At 39.5% G+C, this 20,021-nt stretch overlaps 1 protein-coding gene across 4 annotated transcripts in view; it reads left to right on the top strand.

The window, feature by feature from the left end:
• Nucleotides 1-20,021, top strand: part of TMEM245 (transmembrane protein 245) — a 105,028-nt gene that overhangs the window by 67,707 nt on the left and 17,300 nt on the right. For all 4 annotated transcript variants that reach the window (XM_033237875.1, XM_033237878.1, XM_033237876.1 and 1 more), the window contains 4 exons: nucleotides 3,136-3,258; nucleotides 3,401-3,546; nucleotides 16,078-16,178; nucleotides 17,846-18,020. In XM_033237875.1, the coding sequence (XP_033093766.1) occupies nucleotides 3,136-3,258; nucleotides 3,401-3,546; nucleotides 16,078-16,178; nucleotides 17,846-18,020 (545 nt within the window). The remainder of the gene's footprint in view (nucleotides 1-3,135; nucleotides 3,259-3,400; nucleotides 3,547-16,077; nucleotides 16,179-17,845; nucleotides 18,021-20,021) is intronic.

The following is a 20,021-nucleotide window of genomic DNA, read 5'->3' on the forward strand; positions in this document are numbered from 1 at the left end:
TTTGTCATCCATTCTGGAGCGCAGTGGCAGGATCTCAGCTCACTGCAGCCTCCACCTCCTGGGTTCAAGAAATTTTTGTGCCTCAGCCTCCTGAGTAGTTGGTATTACAGACCAACACATTCACCTAATTTTTTTGTATTGTTAGTAGGGATGGGATTTCACTATGTAAGCCAGGCTGGTCTCAAACTCCTGGCTTCAAGTGATCCACTCACCTTGGCCTCCCAGAGTGCTGGGATTACAGGTGTGAGCCACTGCACCCAACTTGAGTTGCAATACATTTTGTCTCCATAAATCTGTTTTGTTTTCAGAGTTTCATGGGCCTTGCTATTGTGCCTGCCTTTACCCATTTTCTCCTCCCTTGAGTTGCAATACATTTTGTCTCCATAAATCTGTTTTGTTTTCAGAGTTTCATGGGCCTTGATATTGTGCCTGCCTTTACCCATTTTCTCCTCCCTAAGCCTGCCATATAAATTAAAACCACTTTACTTTAAGGATTTAGTTAATATTCTAGAAATGTTTTTTCCTTTGTTTTCTCCAGTTGATTCCCTTTCTTTCTTTCAAACAGGAAAGGTTACTTTTTTGTTGTTGGAGACTAACAGTCTAAAATTAACGTATTTAGTTAATTTCTTAGGAATTACCACAAGGTATTTTCTCTTAGTGCAACCCAGAAACTATTTAATTTTTTTTTTACATAAAAATTCCAAAATGACTGAAGCTGCAAAAAGAATGCTTGTCAAATCACAAGTAAAGGCATTGTTGGCTTGTTTCTTGGAACTGATGGCATTGTTCATTCATTCTTTATCCCATGAGGTCAACTAGTCAATCTTGCATATTTTTGTGGGCATTGTGAAGCATTTTCAAGGTTTTATGTAAGGAGTTTTTGTAAATGAAACCAGCCTGCCAGAGTTCTCTTAGGAAACTGAGCTGAGGTTTGCAAGAAATGCCAAGGGCAACAAAATATGCCTTTATAAATGGTACATCTGAAGTAGGAAAGGAATGGAGAGGACTTTTCATAGAACAGATGGACATACGACAAAAACCAGAACTGCTGTTTTGGGAAGGGCACCAAAACAAAAATCAGATATTGTGAGTTCTGCCCCACAACATGTAAGCTCTAAGCTCTAGTTCCACTTACTAGCTTTGTGCCCTTAGGCAAGTTTTTTAAAAAAATTTGTGAACTTCAAATTATGTATCTATAAAATAGAGATAATATCATCCACATTTCTTCACTCATGGCATTGTTGGGAGGTCTGTGGAAGCAGTTTAGAAATGGTAATGGGAGGTGTTTTTCTGGTCATTTTGCTTTTGTATTTTTCATTAAGAGGAAGGATAGTCCACTTGGGAAGAATAGAACAGATATTATAATAGGGGATTTGAGATCGTAAATGAAACATGCAAGTATGCTATAAATATTGTACCTCTCCTTTATTAATATTTAACATCTATGAGAAATCTTCCTCATGATATCTGGTTCTAGTGAATGTGTAGGTGACAAATCAGCTGAACTCAGTAGACCTCAATATACTGATCATTGCCTGTCTCAGGAAAGATTTTTAGCCTCAGAGCACTGCTCTTGTCCCTGTCTGTTGATTGCTTTTCTTGTGATTTAATGAAGTCATTGAGGTGATGCTTTTTATATTTGTAGATAGCTCTAAGTTGGAAATGGCAAGGGTAGGGGCTAGGCAGCCAGTAAAGCAAATACTGGAATTTCATGGCCTGCACTTAGGATCCTACAAGATAAATATCACCACAGGTTGTACTCTAGTATATTCCCCTGGAGGTAAAGTCATGACATGTGTCACATAATAATGTCTCTGTTAATGATGGGTCACATAATGCAATCATGGTCCCATAAAATTTATAGTACTGTATTTTTACTGTACCTTTTACATGTTTAGATGTACAAATACCTGTATTGTGGTTGCATGTGGTATTCAGTACAGTAACATGCTACAAAGGTTTATAGTTTAGGAGTAGTAGGTTGTGTCTTATAGCCTGTATGTGTGCCAGGCTTTACCATTTAGGTTTGTATCAGTACACTTTATGACGTTTGCAGGATGAAATCGCCTAATGACACATTTCTTTTTTTTTTTTTTTTTTTTGAGATGGAGTCTCGCTCTGTCACCCAGGCTGGAGTGCAGTGGCGTGATCTCGGCTCACTGCAAGCTCCGCCTCCCGGGTTTACGCCATTCTCCTGCCTCAGCCTCCCGAGTAGCTGGGACTACAGGCACCCGCCACCTCGCCCGGCTAGTTTTTTGTATTTTTTAGTAGAGACGGGGTTTCACCGTGTTAGCCAGGATGGTCTCGATCTCCTGACCTCGAGATCCGCCCGTCTCGGCCTCCCAAAGTGCTGGGATTACAGGCTTGAGCCACTGCGCCCGGCCATGACACATTTCTCAGAATGTATCTCCATCATTAAGTGATGCATGACTATATTTTTTCTCTGCTTGCCATTTTTACATAGCTACAATGATATATATATGTATGTATATGTGTGTGTGTATTATATTATATTATATTATATTTATTTATTTATTTTGAGACAGTGTTTTGTTCTTGCTGCCCAGGCTAGAGTGCAATGGCAGGATCTCGACTCACTGCAACCCCTGCCTTCTGGGTTTAAGGGATTCTCCTGCCTCAGCCTCCCAAGTAGCTGGGATTACAAGCATGCGCCACACCACATGTGGCTAATTTTGTATTTTTAGTAGAGACAGGGTTTTACCATGTTGGTCAGACAGGTCTGGAACTCCTGACCTAAGGTGATCCACCTGCCTCAGCGTCCCAAAGTGCTGGGATTACAGGTATGAGCCACCATGCCCCACCAATTATATATAAACATTTTTAATCCTGTTTTTTAAATTTAGCATTTTATTGTAAAATATTTTACCATGTTATAACAGTGATGTTTTTAATGGCTGTCTATATTATTTGGTGTGGATTCACCATTTTCTTTACTATTGATTATACAACTTTTTGGTTTATTTTTTAATTTTTTTATTTTTCATTTGAAGTAATCTTCAGTTCTTAGCTTTTCAGTTCATGTTACTAAAACACTGTATTAAAAGCACACTAGATGGCTGTAGAAACTTTTTTCATGAGGATTGGTTCTGATATCCAGCTTTCCCGCCTTGCCAGATCTTGGAGTCTCTGTGGATCGTTATGAGCCGGAATGTGAGCCTGCTCTTCACCACTGTCACTACACTCTTGACCATCCTCTTCTACAGTGGGACAGCCCTTCTCAATTTTGTACTCTCTCTGGTATGTCCACATAGATAAGTATACCTCATATTTCCTTCCTTGTTAAAGCATATTTCTGATTTCATTTGCAATTACAGATGTCTATCTTCCTATAGTTTCCAAATACGATTTTTTTTAGGAGATATTGTCCTTTGTTTTGCAGATAATTTTCCTGACCACACTATTTTATCTATTAAGTTCCAGTGATGAGTACTACAAGCCAGTGAAGTGGGTGATAAGCCTGACTCCACTATCTCAGCCAGGTCCTTCTTCTAATATTATTGGCCAGTCTGTGGAAGAAGCTATCAGGTAGGGACAAGGTTTATGCTATTCTTATTTCTCCCAGAATTTTTTTTCCATGATAAGCCTGTTTTTTGTCGTGAGCATCCTGATAACATTCAGTGCTAAACTCTGAAGGACTCTGGTATTTTCAAGGTTTTCATCTCATTTGGGAGGATAAATATGAACAGTGCAGTTGTTAATAAGAAAAAGATTCAGGCTGGGTACAGTGGCTCATGCCACTCAGATTGCTTGAGGCCAGGAGTCTGAGATGAGTCTGGACAACATAGTGAGACCCTGTCTCTATAAAAAAAATTTAAAAAATTGTCTGGGCTTGGTGGCATGCACCTGTAACCCCAGCTACTAGGGAGGCTGAGGCCAGAGGCTTGCTTGAGGAACTTGAGGTTACAGTGAGTTGTAATCACGCCACTGCGCTCTAGCCTTGGTGACAGAGCTAGAACCTGTTTCTTTGTTTTTTGGAGATGGATTGCAGTGGTGTGATCTTGGCTCAGTGCAGTCTCTGCCTCCAGAGTTCAAGTGATTCTCCTGCCTCAGCCTCCCAAGTACCTGGGACTACAGGTGTGCACCACCACACTCAGTTAAATTTTGTATTTTTAGTATTTTTAGACTAGCTCTTAGCATCATGTCACTTGCTTAAGAGAACCCCCGCTTCCACCACCCCCATCTCCAACTTCTTTCAGAACCCTCTGCTGTCGGGATTTCTAGCTTTGTTCCAGAAGGAGAGTAGGTGGCATTCCTGTTTCTCCTTTGTCCTAAAGCCAAGCTGTGCCCTCCGCAAGGGGTGGGTTGGATACTGGAAATGCAGAATCGTTGTTTATCTCTTAAGTTATAGGCTCTGTATGCACTGGAGGTTCTGGCCAGAACATGTTTCACTATGTTGGCCAGGCTGGTCTCAAACTCCTAACCTTAAGGGATCTGCCCACCTCGGCCTCCCAAAATGCTGGGATTACAGGCATGAGCCACCATGCCTGGCCAAGACCCTGTTTCTTAAAAAACAAAAAAACAGACCGGGTGCGGTGGCTCACACCTGTAATTCCAGCACTTTGGGAGGCCAAGGCAGGAGGATTGCTCGAGCTCAGGAATTTGAGACAACCTGGGCAGCATAGTGAGACTTTGTCTCTACTAAAAATAAAAAAGATTAGCCAGGCATGGTGGTGTGCATCTGTAGTCCCAGCTACTTAAGAGGCTGAGGTGATAGGATTGCTTGAGCCTGGAAGATGGAGACTGCAGTGAACTTGGTCACACCACTGCACTGCAGCCTAGGCAACAGAGTAGGACCCTGTCTCAAAAACAAAACAAAATTTAACAATTCAGAGCAGTTTTGATAACCTTCTCTCAAACCTGTGATTTACAAAGATGTAATAATGGTCTATCTCCATCAGCTTTCCATCAGCAGGATCTTAGACTAGCTCTTAGCATCATGTCACTTGCTTAAGAGAACCCCCGCTTCCACCACCCCCATCTCCAACTTCTTTCAGAACCCTCTGCTGTCGGGATTTCTAGCTTTGTTCCAGAAGGAGAGTAGGTGGCATTCCTGTTTCTCCTTTGTCCTAAAGCCAAGCTGTGCCCTCCGCAAGGGGTGGGTTGGATACTGGAAATGCAGAATCGTTGTTTATCTCTTAAGTTATAGGCTCTGTATGCACTGGAGGTTCTGGCCAGAAACTTTCATTATGACTTCTGGCATCCATGTATTTACAGGCTTGGTTTCTGAATGAACTTCAACTTTTCCTGCCTATAAGCTCTTTCCAAGTCATTGGCTCTTGACTTCCTTTATCTTTTCCTCTTCATCATTTCTGGTATGGAGGGCCCTTTTGCAGAGCAGGCCTCTCTCAGCCCATCCTCCAACCCCTGTTCTCATTGCTCATTAACAAGACTCAACTACATTTTTACTTCTTATGCATACATCTCAAATTAAACCCTTCTATTGTCCATTAGAGCTCCTTTTTCTAATATGTTGTTAACCAGGTAGTCTTAAGTGTCTCTTGAATAGTGAATCTTTGGCTGGCATTTCTGTCTCCACATACTTTTAATAAATACAATTGTCTGGAACTAGTCTTCCACAGAAATCTTGATTTCTTTTTTTTCTCTCATAATTGTATCTTATTGATCTTGGTTTATTTTTTCACTGTGTTCATATAATAGCTAGTGAGAATCCCACTTTGATTGTTAGAAAACCTTCAGTTAACATTCAAACAGGATGCATGCTCCTAAAATACAATGTCTGTATAACTTTTGCTAAGTTCTCTCCTCTTTTCCTACTAGCAAGGCCTGGATAAGGTCTTCACCAATACCTTGTTTCTGCGATTGGCTATCAAGTGGGATAAAAAAAAAATGCTCTTAACACCTATACAGTGCCCTCAGGTATCCACATGGGGGCCATCTGTAAAGATTCCAGATTTTGGAGTATATTATCCAGTGTAACAGCATTTGGGGTGAAGCTGTTTTGAAGGAAGTACCGGCTATAGCTTCCCTCCGAAGTCCTATATGACCATTGACTATCATCTTTACTGAATAAATGAAATGATGAAAATTGTAGCAATAGATTATCTTTGTTTATCTAGGATCTTTCTGACAAAAAAGCTTTTGCAAATGCTCTACCAAAAAGGAAAGCTAATCTTTTATCTTCCCAGTAGGGTAAAGCTATTGGAGCAGCCATATCAAAGGCTGGTAGGAATTCTCCAGTCAGTGTGGCTTAAGCCAAGCTTTGCAGAAAAATACCTACCTTGTTCATAAAGAACTTCGGGAAAGATGATGCTTCCATTTTCCTCAAGTAACCTTCGTTGTTACTCTTATTCTTAGAAAAATATTTCTATTTTCACATCACAGCTTTTGAATTTTCTGTTGTTCTGCTTTCATAGAGCAGACCATCCTCTAAATGTCTGTCACTTTTTTTCTTACCAAATATGCCACCTTTTTTGTTTTAAACTTAATTCCTAGATGTTGTGTTTGCCAGTCAGTGGTAAGTAAAGCTATTAGTTACACCTAGGTTCAGCTGATTGAAAGCACATATTCTGTTACACCATGATGCCTTCTTTCAAGAGGAGCTGGTTAGGGAAGATCATGATTTATATTTGTGGACATAAGACGGTGGCACTTAGAAATTCAGGTCTTTGGCTCAGGAGAGAATTTGAGATTAGAAAGAGTGCTGTCATCTACAGGGATATGAGGAAATCAGTCTTTTACAAATTAGATTTGACTTACCTTCTTGGGAGTGCACACACTAATTATGTATTATAACAGTAGCTCATGTCTTGGTTCCATAGTATACTGGAATTTAAAAACCATTTGTTTTATTATCACCTTATTTTAAATACAGAAAAACTTTTAACAACCTTTGATACCAGAACTATAATCGAGTGGTTCTCAGAATTGATAGATTTTTATGAATGTGATAAATATGGTACAGACTAAATGGGTTATGGCCTGAGCCATTTTTCTAACCAAAGCTATATCAAGTTATATAATTTTAAGGCTGTAATTCAAGGTGATTTTTTTTTGCAATTTAAGTTCCTAAGGCTGTTTCTTTACTGGCACAAATTCAAGACTTGAAATGTACAGGTTTTATAGAGATTCCTCTGAAGAGCTTTCTCCTGTGGAGAAGATGGTAGTGAGTTATCTAAGAGTTCCTGTTGGATTTTTCATCCTGAAGGTTTGTGTTGAAGAGGCAATATGTTTCTTCATGGAAAAAGATTTTGAGGGAAAAATAAGTGGTTATGATTTATAATTTATAAATGACTCTGAAAATATTGTAATGTCCTCAAAGTGCAGTTTAGCCTACAAATATCAGTGATACTTTTATAAGCATCAGTCATTAATCATCATCTATGTTGCAGCTAAGTGGAAATCATTACATTCATTTATATGATCTGTGAATAAGTCAAAAGTGGAATTGAAATTGGGGGTTAATTGCATGACCAGACAGTGAAAGTGTCTGTTCGTGAAGCTTTGCCTTCTGAAGTATGTGGCTTCTTTATGATCACTATCTCATTGAAGTTTTGAACATTACTCATTATTCTGATTCTGAATAAGTATTCTTCTCAGTTGAATACATTTGCAATTGGGTTTTCATTTCATGAAGTTTTGAGTCAGTGGCATGCATCCTTTATCCCCAGACCATTTTCCTCTCTTTAGCAGCATGTTGTCTCCTGAATGTATACATCACACCCTTCTTCCCTGATGCTCCCATTCTGCTTGCTCTGGTGGAGATATTGCACATTACTAAGTTGCATGTTGTCACGGCCTCAATGCAATTTAGTGTGTGTGATATTTTCACATGAGTGCATGCACACGGGTATGGCTCTTGCTTGCTGGGATTACAGCTTTTCAGTGCCAGTGGGTGGGCGTCCCGATGAATTAGATAAGAGAATGTGTATGCCATGCAATTCTCATTTGGAAAGTGAAGATGCTTCCCACTGGTATCTCCCAATTTTGGAGAAATAAAAGTGTTTGGATTAAAAAAAGTGAGCGTTGATCATTTAGTGAATCAGTGTTTCCATTTTTTACTTGGAGCAAATGAAATATTTATTACAAATTCTCATTGATTTAAGAGTATAAACAATATTTAAATGTGTAAGGAAGAATGTAAAGCTGTAAGAAAATGTATTTTCATTTATTTGAAGAAATCTTTCCCAACACTGGAATAGAGAAGCAGAAATCTCTTACGCCTATTTGGGGAAATTATATTAGCTGGAGTTCTTAAATAATAATCAAGACAGTAAAGGTATGCTTAACCTACCTGATGAAAGATTAATCTCATAAACTTAAGTTTCCAAGGTAAATTACCTTAAAAATGTTTCTTTTAGTTTCTCATTGTGATGCTTTGAAAACTACTAAATCCATTTTAATGGGCTTATAATGGAACTAGTTTTGAGATACATGTTTACTATTTGCCTATGTAATTGAAACAACCCCTTGTTATTTTTTAAGTTAGCATTAGAGTAAGCATGCACAATCACTAGGCATTGTCAAGGACACAAAACCATGTATTACTGTATAAAAATATTGAATTAATATTTACTACTGCCATAGCCTCCAGATGATCTAGTGTGATGCTGTCATTGTGTGTTTCTATATTTCACCACTATTTTGGAGGGTGAGAATGGAAGAATTCCACATAAGCAGCTCATCCCCTGTGCCCCTCAGCAGCTCTCTAGGGCTGAATGCACAGTGTGGCTGTTCCCCTCATGCTGGAAATTTAATGTCAGCCAGGTTGCTAGATGACACCCTGTGGAGCTGGGTTTCCAGGGCAAATGAATCAAGAAAGGGAAGATGTGACCTCTCAAGGGAGGTTGGGGCTGGGAAGGGGTGGGTAGAGAGAGATGTGTTAAAGGATACAAAAATTACTTAGAAGGAATAAGTTAAATTATGTACTATAGCACTGTAGAATGACTGTAGGTAACAACAATAAATTATATAGTTTCAAGTAGCTAGAAGGAAGATACGGAATGCTCCCAACAAAAGAAATGAGGCCAGGTACGGTGGTTCACACCTCAAATCCCAGCACTTTGGGAGGCCGAGGTGGGCAGATCACCTCATGTCAGGAGTTCAAGACCAGCCTGGCCAACATGGAGAAACCCCGTCTCAACTAAAAATACAAAAATTAGCCGGGTGTGGTGGCACGCACCTGTAGTCCCAGCTACTCAGGAGGCTGAGGAAGAAGAATCGCTTGAACCCAGGTGGTGGAGATTGCATTGAGCTGTGATCATGCCACTGCACTGCAGCCTGGGCGACAGCGTGAGATTCTGTCTCAAAAAAAAACAACCAAAAACCGAAATGATAAGTGATCAAGATGATAGATATGCCAATTACCCCTATCTGATTACTATACATTATATGTATTGAAGCATTATTATGTACCCCATAAATATGTAGAGAGCTGTCAGAGGAGCTGGGGAGTACTTTTCCCACTGGTAATTGTATATTCTGTGTCTCTAAAAGCTGACTGGTCTCTCCCACTAGCTCACTTTCTACTTGAGACATGCCATATTGCAGTGAGGCTAGAATACTGGGAAGAGAAATGACAGTCCTTTAGAAAAGAGGGTGGAACCAGTGTAAGGAGATGTGGAGGAGGCAGAATTTCACTTTGAACTCTTCACTCCTCCTTTTCTTCATTATTTTTCTTCTTCCTTAGACAGGTAATTCCTACTCAGCTGTGGTCTAAGGCCCTGTGTACACTGAGTTCATAGAGCTTCTCTGGACTAGTTTGTTATTCTCCCCATCCCACTCCTTGCTTCAAATATCATTCCATTAAAAGCAGGTCATCTGATTAAATCCTGAATTGTCTTGTTATTTTTTTCTCACTCAGTTTAGAAAAGTAGCAAGCACAATCTGGTTTGTCAGAAAAGAGAGGGTTGAGAGCTAAAGTTAAGTGTCAGGAAATGTGTGAAAAAGTAAGTTTCATCCTAGAGTTTATAAAGGATGAAGATCAAGAGCTGGTTAGGAAGAGTTAACATTGTAAACAATCATTTGAAGTCAATTCAAGCTCCTGGTGCAGAGGAGTTATTATTATATATAGTTGTGGAAAGGAGGCATGAATATTCACACCTTTAGTGCCATACAGTATAAATATACAACAGGCTTTATTAAGGGAAAATCCTAGCTGAGAAAAAGCTGATCCTGCCTAACTCTTGGAACTTTTATTCCACAGAGAGGTGTGCTTAGGTGGGGCATAGCTGGATTGGATGCACGATGGCCTACCTTCCAATAGACAGGAATCCTGCCCTATAATAGTCTATATATAGTATGGGGCAGGAGAACATCTCTAAGACTATGTAGTAATGGGAGGTCTATGAGTAGGGAATAGACCTTGTTAGAAAGCGGTGCCTCCAGCTCAGTGGCTGGTGTGTCAGTCTCTTCTTCCATTGAGCTAAATCAGGTCCACCTGAGCTACCAAAAGGAGGGAGGAAAAGAACCTCCAGAGTCTTTGAATTTGATTCTCATCAACTACTGAGTGCTAGGAGAGCTTGGAGTGAAATTAAAGAACAACTATCAATAATCTTTGAAGAATCACTGAATAAAAAGGTCCCAGAAAACCAAGAACAGGCAGATATTTTTTGAGACATAAAGGTGGAAGAAGCCTATATATTCCATAAATATTAGACTGGTTAACTTGATGTAAGTGTTCTGTCAATTTCTGCAGTAGGTGCTTGACCACATGGTTGTGAGCAGTTACAAAGGGAAGGGTAATGACCATTGGCACCATGGATTCACACAGCATAAGTCATACACGGTCACCTTTGTGGAATGCCAGAAGCCCACGTCTATTGTGCTTTTTGCAAGAGAGTTGATGAACTGTATCATAATGTCTTTTTTTTGTTGTTGTTGTTCTTTTTTTTTTTTTTTTTTGAGAGGGAGTCTCGCTCTGTCGCCCAGGCTGGAGTGCAGTGGCCGGATCTCAGCTCACTGCAAGCTCTGTCTCCCGGGTTCATAATGTCTTTCATAGATAGTAAGACAGGGAAGTGCTTGTTGAATTTGAGTATGCAAAAAATGTCGACTAACTGGTTGATGTCAATCAGTGAATGAATGCAATGGGGAAATGATCTTTCAGTGGTATGATTATAAGTAATATTCTTGTATTGATTAATGTTTTCTGGTAGCCCATTCAAACTATATGGTGCATGCCATTAGTTATATGCCAGATGACGTTTTATTTGACTTTGGGAGTAAATTAGTCCTAGCAGTCTCTGAATTTTAGGTTCCAAAGAACCCTAGAGACAAATGATAATTATATGCCCAGTATTATAGGTTATTTAAAATAACCAAACCAAAACTTGTGTATGCACAGCATGTAACAGTGGTTGGCACGTAGGGGGTTGTGTGTGTACCTGTAGTCCCGGCTACTTGGGAGACTGAGGTGGGAGGATCACTTGAGCCTGGGAGGTGGAGGTTGCAATGACCCAAGATTGCACCACTGCACTCAAGCCTAGGTGACAGATTGACACCCAGTCTCAAAAAAAAAAAATTGTCAGCTATATCTTTATTATTAATGAAAGAAGAAAAACAAGTTTAGAAAAAGTCCTTATAAGAGGGAGAAAGTTCTAGAATTAATGGTGATAGTTGCACAAATTATGAGTATACTAAAAACCACTGAATTGTATACATTAAAATGATGGAATTTATGTTACATGAGCTTCTTCTCAATAAAAAAATTTTATTAGAAAACAAAGGCAGGAGAGTCAGAATGAAGGAGACATGTGGACAGAAGCAGAGCTGAGAGATGGAGAGAGATTGGAGGCTGCCACACTACTAATCTGAAAGATGGAAGATGGGGCCTTGAGCCAAGGAATGAAGGCAGCCTTTAAAAACTGGAAAAGGCTAGTCCAAGTGTGGTTATATTTACAACTAAATGATCACAACCAGTTACAGATTGCTCTGTTGCCTCTCTACTCTCACTGCTTTACTTGGCTAGCCTAAAAAAAAAAACTACTAAAAAAGAAGAGAAAACAAATTTTCCCTTAAATCCTCCAGAAAGAATGTGGCATCTTGGTTTTAGGACTTCTGACCTGAATTATAAGATAAAAAGTATGTTTTAAGCCAATTGAGTTTAGGGTAATTTATTACATCTGCAACAGGAAACTAACACAACCCACTACATGCCAAGTACAGTTATGTGCTGTGCACATGCAGGTAGCATACCAAAAAGTTTTGGTTTGGTTATTTTAAATTGTGAGGTGAAATAACCTATAATACTGGGCATATAATTATCACTGAATTCCAGGGTTCTTTGGAACCTAAAATTCAGAGATTGCTAGGAATCATTTACTCCCAAAGTCAAATAAAACTTCATCTGGCATATAACTAATGGCACACACTATACCTGGCTAATTTTTTATAGTTATAGTAGGGACAGGGTTTCACCTGTTGCCCAGGTTGGTCTTGAACTCCTGGACTCAAGCGATCCACCTGCTTTGGCCTCTGACAGTGTTAGGATTACAGGTGTGAACTGCCACAACCAGCCAGGCAACAAATAAAAATGCTATATATTTATAGTTTGTAATATAATATTACATTGTGAAATGGTTAAATCAAGCTAATTCATATATTCATTACTTCACATACCACTTTTGTTGTGAGAACATTTAAGATGTACTCTGAGCAGTTTTAAAGTACACAGTGCATTATTATTAACTGTAGTCACCATGCTGTACAATAGATCTACTGAACTTATTCATCCTAACTGAAACTTTGTATCCTTTGACCATCTCGCAGCCCCTGGCAACCACATCCTACTCTCTATTTCTGTGAGTTCAACTCTTACATTCCAGATGCGGTGTTTGTCTATCTGTGCTGCGCCTGGCTTATTTAACTTACCACAATGTCCTCCAGGATCATCCACGTTGTTGCAAATGACAGGATTTCCTTTTTTTTTAGGGGGGTGCTGAATAGTATTTCCTTGTGCACACACCACATTTTCTACTAATAGCCACTGCTTATTGAGCATCCACTGTGCGCTAGGTCAGTTACTAGGAGCTTCAGATGCATTGTCATTTAGCTTTTCATGAGCTGAATTGTTCTTCCTGCCAGCATCCACTCACATAAAACTGAGGTTTAACCTCATACCTTGAGGAGATATGCGGCGCGATAGGAGGCAGTGGCTTCTGGGTTGGTGTCCGTGGACTATTAGTTTTTTCTGAATTGAGAGATTAAAGCTAGTATTCATTATAAAGTTAAATAGGTACCATATGACCGAGTATCTCCACTCCTAGGTATTTACAGACGAGAAATGAAAGCATATGTCCCCAAAGACTTGTACACAAATGTTCATAGCAGTATTATTCATAATACCCCCAAACTGGAAACACCTCAAATGCCCATCAGCTGGTGAATGGATAAACAAATTCTAGTCGATCTACATAATGGAATGCTACTCAGTAATAAAAAGGAACAAACTACTGATATACTCAACAATGTTGGTGAAGATCAAAAGCATTATGCTAGGTGAAAGGAACACCAAAAGTACATGACAACGTGAATGTACTCAACACGATTGAAGTGCACACTCAAAATGATTCAGATGCTAAATATTGTGCCATGGATATTTTGCCACAATTTAATACAAAGCTGTGTAATGTATGGTTGTGTTTACATGAGATTCTAGAAAAGGCAGAATTATAGTGGCAGCATATCTAGTGGCCGTCAGAGGCCAGAGTTTAGGAAGGGTTTGACTATAGAAGGGCATGAGGGAACTTTTTGGGATAATGGAAATATTCTACATCTTGATTGTAATGATGGTTATAGAATGTTTATATTTGTCCAAATTACTGAATTGAATGCTTAAAATTGGTGAGCTTTATTATTTGTAAATCATAGTTTAATAAAGCTGATACAAAAAAGAAGAAAAAGTTGCTAGGAATTTGAGGGAGTTAAATTCTGTTTTCTGGTAAATTGTAAGAGGATTTTTTTCTGCTGTTTTATTTATAAAACTTCTTGTGTGCCAGATCACGAGTAATGAGGTAGAAGGGAATATATTGTCTTCTCATCCCTCAGTAGGTTACATGAATATGTTTAGTAACTGCAAACAATATATAGTGCATTTAAAAGTTGCCTTGAGAACATTACCAGCAACCAGTATTCTCAGCGGTGAAAGAAAGAAGACTGTGCTGTTTTCTGCACGTGGTCCTTACTGGATTGAGCCTTGGTTACTTGCCACCCAGAGGGGTGATTGAGTTGCAATATTCTGTTGCACCTTTGATGTCAACTTATTTTTGGCTTAAAATTTTTTAAATAACATAAGGTTAAGGAAGGATCACGATATCTCTGTCTTTTCCTCACTGACCTCCCTAGTTTTAGACAAATTCTATACTTTTTTCCTTTCTTTTTCTCTGTGGTTGATGATGTCATTATTCCCTCCCCCTCAAAACCTACCTTCTCCCTTGGTCTCCGGGAATACTGCACTCTAGTGATTTTCCTCCTACTACAGAAATGATTTCATTACCTCTCTGGCTGTTATTTCTTTGTCTTTAGGTCCTTTATGAAAGCACAACCTGTTGCCCTATTTTCTCTCCACTTGCCCCTTTAGGATGTCCTATACTCTTCTATTATTCTGGTGCGTCTCAGATGTCTTGTTCTGAATTTTCTATTATGCCTTGTCTCTTATTTCAGCTGCCTCTAGGGTATTTTCATCATCCTTTTTGAGTTCCTATTGCCCTTACTAAACAAACTCCCCTTTTCTTCCATGCTTCTTCCATTCTGGCCTTCTCCATGTCTTTGAGATGCTGCTATTATTTCCCCCTCAGGTTTAAAACCTGAAGCTCTGTTGTTTTCTTTTTGCTCTGTCCTCTCTGTTTAGTTGTTGAGCAGATCCTTGGTATTTTCTTTGGGGTCTTTCCCTTCCTTTTGGTATTTTTGATACCACTTTATTCTGGGTTCTTGTTGCAGAGTCATATGGCACCTTTACGACATTGTCTAGTGAAAGCTATTGGTCAGGATGACAAAGCAGGTTCTATAATTGGGGAGCCATTCTGCCACTGGATCTATGTCCCAGAACCCTACTAAATGACTGAATCACTAGATTACAGGGCTTGACTTTGCTTCTAACAGTATACCTCTTTTGGGATCCTTTAGAAAAGCTTGGTGTTTCCTTTTGCATGTACAAGGTCTCCTTTGCCGCTAACGTCTTCTTTTTCAACTACAGATTTTCTTCTGTAGTGAACGTATGAGGGTGCTTTCCCTGCACCCCTCTGCACCGCCCCATAGAGTCCAGGTTTTTATGATTTTGTGCTGCCTTGAGATTACTTACAGGTTGCTGCCTTTGTGCTCTCTCAACAGTTCCTTATTTCCCCTCCTTACAGTGCTGCCTTACTAATCTTCCAACTGAAAAACACAGAGCACCTGACACTGCAGATTTTCATGTACTGAATTCCTGTATTAGTCGCCAAATATATGTGTCTGTTTTTATCTCTCTTGTATTTTCCTCTCTGATTTTACTCTGGAGTTAGGAATCTTTTTTTTTCCCGTAAATTCTCTCCCAATGACCTGCATTCTTTGATAGCATTTGTAAGAGATGTTACTTTGTAGGCTTAGTTGCATAGTTTAAGAAATGTAGGAAGGTTTTGTTAAATAAAAGAAAGATGGTGAAATACAAGTTATACTGTCCGTTACTGGCTGTTTCCAAAAGGGGCAGACTGGCCAGAGCCTGGGTTTCTTAAACTATATTCTTGGAAACATGTTATTCACACTTGATTTTCTTTCCATTTGTTTTGGTGGTGAAATATCTGCTTCAGAGTGAGAAGTTGATGAATTATTTCAGAGAATAGGGTATTTTAAGGTGTTTCAGTTATTTTTTCCATCAGAAATTTAAGGAATAGTTAGTAAATATATTTCCAAATAAAACATATTTCATATTACATGAAGAATAACTTAGTAAATGTATTTAAAATAAGGTGTTTATGTTTCTTTGAAATAAAATGAAAACAGCATTCTCAGGCCAGCAGAAAAACTAAAGCTATTACTTGATTTGGAATCAAGTGGCCACATGATTTTTCTGAATCGCGATATGACACTGTGTTTATTACTCTTTCTTTTTATCTTTGGGCATTCCAGAGGGGTATTTGATGCTTCCCTCAAAATGGCTGGCTTCTATGGATTGTACACCTGGCTGACTCATACTATATTTGGCATCAATATTGTCTTCATACCATCAGGTAACAACCATATTACACTTTCCACTGTTCTCTCTTTAAGGAAAGTTAAGCCATTTTACATACGTCTAGGAAATGTCTACTTCCTCAAGTTTAAAAAACTAAATTTTTTGGCTTGAGATCGAATCTAGTCCACATTAGGAACAGAAATATGATTTATAATGTGTTTGTTTTTTGCTGTATCCCCAGCAGCTGGAACCATACCCAGCACATAGTAAAAATTGCTATATTAGTCTGTTCTGTCACTGCTATGAAGAAATATCTGAGATTAGGTAATTTATAACGAAGAGGTTTAATTGGCTCACGGTTCTGCAGGCTGTACAGGAAGCATAGTGGCTCCTGCTTTGGGGGAGGCCTCAGGAAACATAATTGTGGTGGAAGGTGAGGGGGAAGCAGACATGTGTTACATAACTGGAGCGGGAGGAAGAGAGGGGAAAGGTGCTACACAGTTTTAAACAACCAGACTCACGATAACTCACTCACTCACTCACTACCATGAGAACAGCACCTAGGGGTGAAATCTGCCCCCCATGATCCAGTCACCTCCCACCAGGTTTTACCTCCAACATTGGGGATTACAATTTGACATGGAATTTTGATGGGGACACAGATCCAAACCCATATCAGTTGCCCTAAATGTTTGTTAAATGAATGAATGTTCTAGCACGTAGCATAACACCTAGGACATAATTGACTCTCAGTAATGTTTGAATTGAACTGATTGGCAGGGAGCAATGTGTTGTCAAATAGCTTTGTCCATGAGGGATTACATCCCAGGGCAAGATGAATGCTTCTGAGGGCACATAAGCTGCCTCCATACCTCTTAAGATCTGTTGTGGTTGTTCTTCTACTTCTCCTTCCTTTATTTCTATGACTGCTTGTTTTCCTAAATATCTCTGCCTTCCACATTTGCCTCTACCACCATCCCCCTCTTCCCCCATTTGTCTGTGCTTCCTTCTACATTTTCAAGTTCATTCATGTTCTTCCCTACTGTGATGTTCACAAACCTACCCTCTGACCTGCAAGCACCTTGTGAGGCGGAGTGGTAGACTTTTCATATAGATGAGAGACCAGTTTTCCAAGGTCACATACCTGGCTTCTGGTAGGACCAGAACTAGAAGCTACATCTGCTTTACTCTTAACCTGGAGAGAAGCCAGATGGAGGAAGAGCGCTTGAACATACTGCTCTGAAAGGGAATGACCTTGAAGCAGGGTCCTTCAACTCAGGATTTTTTCTGTTTATTTTATTAGAATGAAGCAAAGTAAAGAATATGCTGAGGTTTAGAAAGTAATTTCTGATTGGGCTTTGGATTCAGTACAAGTTTTGACACATGTTCTGTAGGTATATTTATAGGACCGTATATTAACTATTGATTGAGAGTAACAACTACAGAACCCTCGAATTTTATTGCTTAAGAAGAGATCCATAAATAAGACACAGACTTGGAAAGATTTTTAGTATCACGTTTTAAGATATTGAGCCTTTACTTAGCTAGAAAATTCAGTTAGATAGGGCATATCATTTCCCTAATATTAGAGTTTGTGAGTATTTATTTAACTTGTTTTGTTGGAAATTGTTGAGGAGGAGGAGGAGCTATGGCTTCGATTCTTTTGCTTTGTTAGTGTTTTGCTGATGATGTTAAGTTGCTTTTCTTTTACTCTTTTTTCAGCGTTAGCAGCAATCCTTGGAGCAGTGCCATTCTTGGGGACATATTGGGCAGCAGTACCTGCAGTTCTCGACCTGTGGCTGACACAAGGGTTAGGATGCAAGGCCATTTTACTGTTGATTTTTCATCTCTTGCCAACATACTTTGTAGATACTGCAATCTACTCTGACATATCAGGGTAAGTAAGCCACAGAATTTCTTAAGTTATTAGTGAATCCTCCAGGCATTTCTGTTTTTTTTTGAAGGAGGATTTTTTCTCTCGGGTATACAAAAGAACTGGTAGTAGGAGTTTTCAGTGAAATAGCCTTTTGTGTTCCCACTGATATAATGAAATTTTCATTTAAAATAATATTGTTTACAAGGCATGATATTTTTGGGGTGTTTTTTTTTTTTGGTTGTTGTTGCCTGAAAGTTCCAGAGCAACTTTTTTTTTTTGAGACAGTATCTCACCCAGACTGCTGGAGTGCAGGGTGCAGTCATGGCTCGTTGCAGCCTTGAACCTTGAACTCCTGGGCTCAAGCAATCCTCCTGCCTTGAACTCCCCAAGGCACTAGGATTACGGGAATGAACCATCATGCCCTGCCAATATTTTCTTATTACATATGTATTATTTATAATATTAATATATGATGTCCTGGGTTAAAACCAAATTGTGAATAGTTTTCTCTTGATTTAGTGACATTTAACCTAGAAAAGAATTATGACCAGATGTACGTCAAATATTTTAAGTACAGTGAGCTGTTAGTGATTATTTTTATCACTTCTTTGGTTTTGGAGAAAATGTTGTTAGATTGTATGTCTGAGGATTTCCATGTGAAACCAAATCTCAGCAAGTTAATTTCTGGCAAGCAGAGCTCTCTAAAGATATAATTGGAATGGTTTTGTGATAAATACAGATTAAATCTAAGTCAGAATCAACACTTTAGCCATATAATACAATAAATAAATGTGTTTTCATAGGTTTTGATATCTCTTTTAGAAATCGCACTAAATAAATCAAGCCAGTTCTCAGTCGTATTAAAACTTGAGAAAATTAAAAGGCTGAACATCATAGTGTGGTTAACTAGTGTGTCACAGTTGACATTTGAGTAGGACTAAGTATGATTTATACTTAAGTGCTTTTATTTCTTTAAACTTTGCTGTAAATTTTATATTAAGGTTTACAGCTGGAATTAAAGAAATACTGTCTTTTTTTTTTTTTGAGACAGAGTCTCGCTCTGTCACCCAAGCTGGAGTGCACTGGCCAGATCTCAGCTCACTGCAAGCTCCGCCTCCCGGGTTCACGCCATTCTCCTGCCTCAGCCTCCCGAGTAGCTGGGACTACAGGCGCCCGCCACCTCGCCTGGCTAGTTTTTTGTATTTCTTTTTAGTAGAGACGGGGTTTCACCGTGTTAGCCAGGATGGTCTCGATCTCCTGACCTTGTGATCTGCCCGCCTCGGCCTCCCAGAGTGCTGGGATTACAGGCTTGAGCCACCGCGCCCGGCCAAGAAATACTGTCTTTTTTTTTTTTTTGAGACAGAGTCTCCCTCTGTCACCCAGGCTGGAGTGCAGTGGCGCAGTCTCACCTCACTGCATCCTCTGCCTCCCAGGTTCAAGCCATTCTGCTTCAGCCTCCTGAGTAGCTGGGATCACAGGCGTGCACCACCACACCTGGCTAATTTTTGTATTTTTAGTAGAGATGGGGCTTCACCATGTTGGTCAGGCTGATCTTGAACTCCTGACCTCAGGTGATCCGCCTGCCTCGGCCTCCCAAAGTGCTGGGATTACAGGCGTGAGCCACGATGCCCGGCCTAAAATACTGTCTTTAAACGTTGTCATTGGGAAATGAAATGTTTGGCATAAATTGTTGTAGTTTTTAATAGGTTAAGCTTTTATTAATAAACTCCCACGTTTTTTTTTTTTTTTTTTTAAAGCTTTAAGGCTGGGCATAGTGGCTCAAGCCTGTAATCCTATCACTTTGAGAGGCCGAAGTGGATGGATCACTTGAGCCCAGGAGCTCAAGACCAGCCTTGGAAACATGGTGAAACCCCTTCTGCACAAAAATAAAAAGATTAATTTGGTGTGGTGGCACATGCCTGTAGTCCCAGCTATTCAGGAGGCTGATGTAGGAAGTCATTTGAGCCTGGGAGGTCCAGACTGCAGTAAGCCGTGATTGCAGCACTGCACTCCAGCCTGGGT

Source organism: Trachypithecus francoisi, unplaced genomic scaffold (assembly GCF_009764315.1).
Source record: "Trachypithecus francoisi isolate TF-2019V2 unplaced genomic scaffold, Tfra_2.0 Lachesis_group16, whole genome shotgun sequence".
Lineage (NCBI taxonomy): Eukaryota > Metazoa > Chordata > Mammalia > Primates > Cercopithecidae > Trachypithecus > Trachypithecus francoisi.